This window comes from Meriones unguiculatus, chromosome 3 (genome assembly GCF_030254825.1).
Source record: "Meriones unguiculatus strain TT.TT164.6M chromosome 3, Bangor_MerUng_6.1, whole genome shotgun sequence".
Classification (NCBI taxonomy): Eukaryota; Metazoa; Chordata; class Mammalia; order Rodentia; family Muridae; genus Meriones; species Meriones unguiculatus.
The window spans coordinates 137,353,757-137,359,756 of NC_083351.1; the positions used below are offsets into that span (position 1 = coordinate 137,353,757).

The window sequence follows — 6,000 nt, forward strand, 5'->3', positions numbered from 1 at the left end:
AGTCAACACTTAAAAGCCCCGGTGTGAAGTGTAGGAGCCAGAGGGTGGATGACACCAGGGAATATGGCCCACAGGATCAACTAAGCAGGGCACACATGAGCTCACAGAGACTGGGTGGGCAATCATGGAGCGTGCTGGGGCCTGTAGCAGACGCTCTGTATATATGTTAGGATTGTGTAGCTTGGTGTTCTTGTGGGACTCCTAACAATGGGAGTGAGATGTCTGACTCTTTGCCTGCTCTTGGGACCCTTTTTCTCCTACTGGGTTGCTTTTAATAATATGCTGCCCAGCCTTGATATGCGGGTTTGTGCCTAGTCTTACTCTAACCTGTTATACCTTGTTTGGTTGATGTCTCTGTGAAGGGAAATGGGGGAGGGGTGGATCTGAGGGAGAGCGGAGGTATATGTGTGGTGGGGAGGGACTGGGGGAGAGAGGGAGGGGAAACTGGTCAGAATGTATCTCATGAGAGAAGAATACACAAAACAAAATGGGTGAGTTGGTATACACCTATAATCCAGCACTCAGGAAACTGAGCCAAGAGCCTGGGCTGCATAGCAGGACCTGCCTCCAGAGAACACAGAGCAAGATGCTTGATGGGGTGAAGGGGTGAGGTGGGGTGAGGAGGGGTGAGGTGGGGTGAGGAGGGGTGAGGTGGGGTGAGGTGGGGTGAGGTGGGGTGAGGTGGGGTTAGGTGGGGTGAGGAGGGGTGAGGTGGTCCTGGCAAACCTCATGGAGAGCAGAGGCTACGCAGAATATTCCTTCAGGCTTATAACAGAGACTGTGGAAGAGACAGGATAGCTTACAGACAGGAAGTTACCAGTCGTCATAGCTTTTGGAAGCTTGATCTAGAACCTAGTTTTCTGATGTTTTTAGCTATCGTGTTCCACATTAGTGATGGTTAATTTTAAAATGTTTCGATTGAAAGTTATGGGTTGGTTTTTTTTTTTTCAGTGAGATTGTCACCTTCATTACCAAGAACTGATTGAATAATAAGCTTACTTAAAGAATGATTTAAGACATTTTCTCCTTAGAAAATCTAGAATGCATGAAATTATGAGGAAATATGAAAAAAAAAACTTTTCTCTCTTGCAGACAGTAAAACATTTAAGGACACTGGAGTTCAAACCTTATGTGATATTTATAAAACCTCCATCCATAGAGCGATTGAGAGAGACAAGGAAAAATGCAAAGATTATTTCAAGCAGAGATGACCAAGGGACTGCAAAGCCCTTCACGGTGGGTGTCATGATTTTAGCCACCATGTAAATAGCACCTAAATGCTCGTACACAGTACTTAGGGACACTGCTACAGATGAGGTTGTGATACAGAACTCTCAAGACTTAGGTGTGTTTTGGTCTGTGCAGTTTGAACAATGGCATTGGAAGTTCTTGTTGTTTCTATGAATCGATGTTCATATTAAATTGACTCAGCACTACTTTGTAGAGCTGAATCTGGTAATGCTCCCCTGTAACCCCGGAGCACTCGAGATGCAGGGGTATGAGAATTGAGAGGTAGAGGCCATTCTCCTCTGCCTGGCACATTTGAAACCAACATGTCCACAAAGCAAGACTCTGTCTCAAACCCATAACTACAACAGTAGTAGAGCCACTGTATTTTAGGGCTTCCCAGCATGCACAGAGCTCTGGGTTTATTTCCAATGCCACCAAACAAAACAAGAAAAAGCAACAACAACAAAGATATGGTATTGTGCATGCATGCTGATTTTTTTCTAAGCCAGTCATTTATATGAGACTGCTTACTTTTTATAGTTGATTAACCTTTTTTTAAACTTAGTCTCTAAATCAGTTTCTGTTTGTTTTTGACTTGCTTTAAAGTCTGAATGCATCACAGCTTTAGGTAAAGTCATTAGGAAGTTTCCATTGATGTGAAATGGTGCAGTCGCCTGGCTACCTAATTTGTTAATACTTGTTTTTATAGGAAGAAGACTTTCAAGAAATGATTAAATCAGCACAGATAATGGAAAATCAGTATGGCCATCTTTTTGACAAAGTCATAGTGAATGATGATCTTACTGTGGCATTTAATGAACTAAAAACAACATTTGACAAGCTAGAGACTGAGTCCCACTGGGTCCCAGTGAGCTGGTTACATTCATAACTTAGGAAAATGCCTTCAGTTCTGTTTTTACAGAGTCCATAGTTTGGTCAGCTATCATGTTTTGGGTATGAGTTTTTTTAATGCTCTGTATCACTGTCATAGAAAATCTTCATACAATTTCAATGCTGGTTTTGTTTATATGTTTTACAGCCGTATTTGAAGCACACAGCTGTACAGTCTAAAGTCACAATCTGCACACTGCTGTATTCTTAGCAAACCTTAGAATTTCCTGGTTGTCTTTAATCTGGTTCTGTCTCTGGTGTCCCTGTGCCACCTGCTCCCGTGTGTGCTCACAACCCCTTCTCTTTGCATGCTTGCACTTGAAAGCATGCTGGTAGCAGCCCTGAGCTTCCCCGCAGTCTTAACCCAGCTGGAAATAGCACTGTCCTCTTTGAGCTCCTGTACAAAATGTGTTCTTAGTGTGCGCACTTTAAAACTAAGTAGGAACTCAGATTTTCCCATGAGGAAATAGCTCATATCATCGCTCAGGAAATCCTTGTGAGTGCATATCTGTGACGCTGCAGGCTCTCTATAAGGGAAAATATTTTTTTTTTTAAGGTGAAGGTTTCACTGCGCTGTCTATATTGGCCTCAAACACGGCCTTCTTCTGCCTCAGCGTCCCGAATATGAGTACACGCCACTGCATCAGGCTAGGAGATAGACTTAATTAATACTATAGATGTAGTATAAAATCCTTTCCTCGTGGTTCAGAAAAAAATGGTGGTGTCTTAGGGCAAAAGGTGACACAGAGTACCCCCTGTTTTAATCTGTTACTCTTCAGAAAACGTTTCTGGAAGCAGGAAGTTTTCTTCTCTTGCTTTGCAGTTTTTAAATTATAAGAATGAGATAAGTACTCTTAAGACATGCAATGCACATGCCAGAGAACAGTTAAGGAAAAAAGTGACTATGTTTCTGATTTGTGCAATCACCACACACTTAAATTGTGCTAAAGTGTGTTTTAGAAACCTTATACTGTGTTAAATGTTTTGTCACCAACGCTATCAACACTGGCAGATTCCACCTCAACCCTTTCTGAAGGAAGATGGATATTTAAGTATTCAGACGACATCCCTCTTTCTTCTTTGATGATGTAGGTCTCCAGCAAGTGAATAATTCACATTACTGCAAATGTCACAGTTCCATCAGAGAACACACTCCTGCCAGTCCTGTGAGCAGTGCAGGTTAGGCAGTAGAAAGATCATCACATATATGACTTTCATATAAAAATTATTCATAAAAAATATTTTTGTTGCTTTGTAAAGAGTTTAAGTGTCATGTTTAAAGAAGAATAAAATGTAGGGAAATTTTATATATTTGTGAGATATTTGAAAGGCATATTTTTTAATTGTCAAATAAGGCTATTCATAAAATAGACTATGTAAATATATGATAATTTAAAATAATAGTTTTATAAGCAAGGTCAACATTCCATGTAAATATTGGACCTTTTGGCAGATAGGCCCACACACATATCACATGTTCGCTGCTGCTTGCCAGTGTCCATGGCGAGCTTTCCTTAAGACATGTCAAATTTCTGTGAGAAGCAGAGACAAAAACTGCTCTAGTGACTCTGTTGTGTGTTCAGGTCCAGCCGTTGAAGTTCACTGAAACAGTGAGCACCATCCACGCAAGTTCTGTGTTTATTAACTAAAGCTGTGCAGCTTAAACACAGACGGAAAGGCTGCCGGGTTCCTGTTCTGAAGCCAGTGGCCTCTGTGGCCTGTCTGGAAACACAGGTCTTAAAAGAGTCGGTTTGGGTGGAATGTTCTGTCCTTTGGGAAATGCCCGCACTTCCTACAAAGCAAGATTCCGTACCAGGAATGACAAGAAGCGTATGCCAGCACAGGACATTCTGCAGATGCTTTAGGTATCCTGTGGTCATTACTCAGATATCTTCATTGACTGTTTTCCTGTATCTGGTGATTGTTGTCTGTGTTCTTTATTTTGGGGTAGAGCTTATATAGTGCAGTAAAAATTGTGAGTCTGTATAGGGGATGGGATGTTATGAAAATATAAATGCCTATACCTTTTAGACCACAGCCGAACCATCCTTCTTTTAAAAATAATAATAATCATAATGGAAATAAAAACAGTTTAAGAAATCAGGTGGCATATAGCCTGACCTGTGGTGTTCATGATGCTTACAAAGAGATTGGATTAAAATGTAACAAGCCAGGCCAGGAAAAGGCTGCTGACACCTGCAGCGTCAGGCCCTGCTCTATGCCCTTGGACCTCGGCAAGCTCACCACGGAGCAGAAGAGCACTTTGCTCCTAGCTTCCAGCAGCCTGTCCCTGCGATGGAGGGCTAGGCAGGGTTAGAGAGAAAAGCAGTGCTCCAGTGTTTGTCTGCACGTTTATAATTGAATGTGTGGAATGCTGCTCCCCTCTTCCACCCTTCTCCCGGCCGGCTAAGCACAGTCTGAAAGTAAAGAGATAAAATGGAAACAATAGCCATGCTTTCACGGAGTATTATGGAAACTTGGCATCAACGAGGCTGACGTTCTGGTACTATGCAGTCATAGAGTGTGTACCTACACTGTAGTAACTCAAAATGAGCAAACATGTACAGTCAGATTTACCAAACTGTGGAGTCAAAAATGTCCCTAAAGATACAGAATGTATTTATTTTCCTTTGGCCTATAATGGATTTATAGATAACTGTAATGGAAAGTTTTTATCTTAATAAAGTATCTTCAAACAGTACATCGACTTGGAAGTTGCTTAGCTTTGAGCACGCTGTAATTGTTCTACCCTGTGTTGCTTTTTCCATGGCGGAGCGAATTCCATCCTTCAGTATGATGTAATTTATTTGATCTTTCCATGCCTAAAATTAAACATTGTATTTCTCCTCAAATAATGCTCTCGTCAAGATTACTGGACAGACGGGATTCGCAGGTCTTGGTCTGTAAGCAGCAGCTTAAAGATGTGCAAAGCACAGTGAGATGGGCATTCAGACCAGGGCGCTGAGACACCCGTTCTCACCTCTGGCTCCTTTTCTCCATCTGGAGTCAGAAAGCTCCATTCTCCTCTCGCCCTACTTACACAAGCAGAACTTGTCATCTGGGCCAAGAAAAGCAAACTGTCTTCTGGTCTTTGGGGCAACTAAGCAACCCTGGCCTTGCCTCAGTTGTTAGAAACGTGTTTGTCTTCATAAGCATGCGTGGTTTTCTCAGTTACCGTTGCCGTGATCCAATGGGCCTGGGCTTATGCATTCTTCTGTGAGCAAGCGACTCTTCAGAGTGGGTGTCACCAGAGGACTCCAGAGTGTGTGTTACAGACTGTGCGCTTGTCCTGTTGGTCGGCCTGGGTACACTGACATGTTAAAGTTGTTTTAAGTCAATTGTAACAGCCCCGCGTGATCAACAGGAATTGACCTGTTCCATGCCCCTCCTGCTCTAAGCTAGGAGAAACACCTGAGATAAACACCTGTACACAAGTATTAGGCCACACCCACACCCCCATTCTTCTAATCTGGGACATCCGCAGCACCGCTCAGTCTCCGAGGTAAATAAAACGGCGTGGCGGTGGGCTGGGCCCTTGCTGGGTTCCTGCTGCTGACAGCACCGCCAGCCAGAATCATCCACAAGCAGTGCAGGCTGGCCTCAAGGTCAGCTGTCACACACCTCTGTTGGCACATTATCGGACTTGAAAACTCCCTGGAACTTCAGGGAGGGGGTGAGCCTAAACAAGCGAATCCATTTGGATTTCACTTATCTTTGTAATATTTTTCCCTTCCACAGTGTGGATGAGGATTAAACTTCAAGGTTTACGTTTATTTTAAAAATTAGTTTCTGATTTTATTTTATTTTTTATTAATTATAGTTTATTCACTTTGTATCCCAGCTGTAGCCCCTTCCCTCCTCCCCTCCCTTCCCTTCTCT

General features: G+C 42.7%; 1 protein-coding gene across 2 annotated transcripts in view; it reads left to right on the forward strand.

Annotated features, from left to right (window-relative positions):
* The window catches only part of Mpp7 (MAGUK p55 scaffold protein 7), a 179,733-nt gene extending 174,911 nt beyond the window's left edge, over positions 1 to 4,822 (forward strand). For both annotated transcript variants that reach the window (XM_060380624.1, XM_060380625.1), the window contains exons 16-17: positions 1,093 to 1,236; positions 1,940 to 4,822. In XM_060380624.1, coding sequence (XP_060236607.1) covers positions 1,093 to 1,236; positions 1,940 to 2,119 — 324 coding nt within the window. In that variant the 3' untranslated portion in view covers positions 2,120 to 4,822. The remainder of the gene's footprint in view (positions 1 to 1,092; positions 1,237 to 1,939) is intronic.
* The last annotated feature ends 1,178 nt before the right edge of the window (positions 4,823 to 6,000 follow it).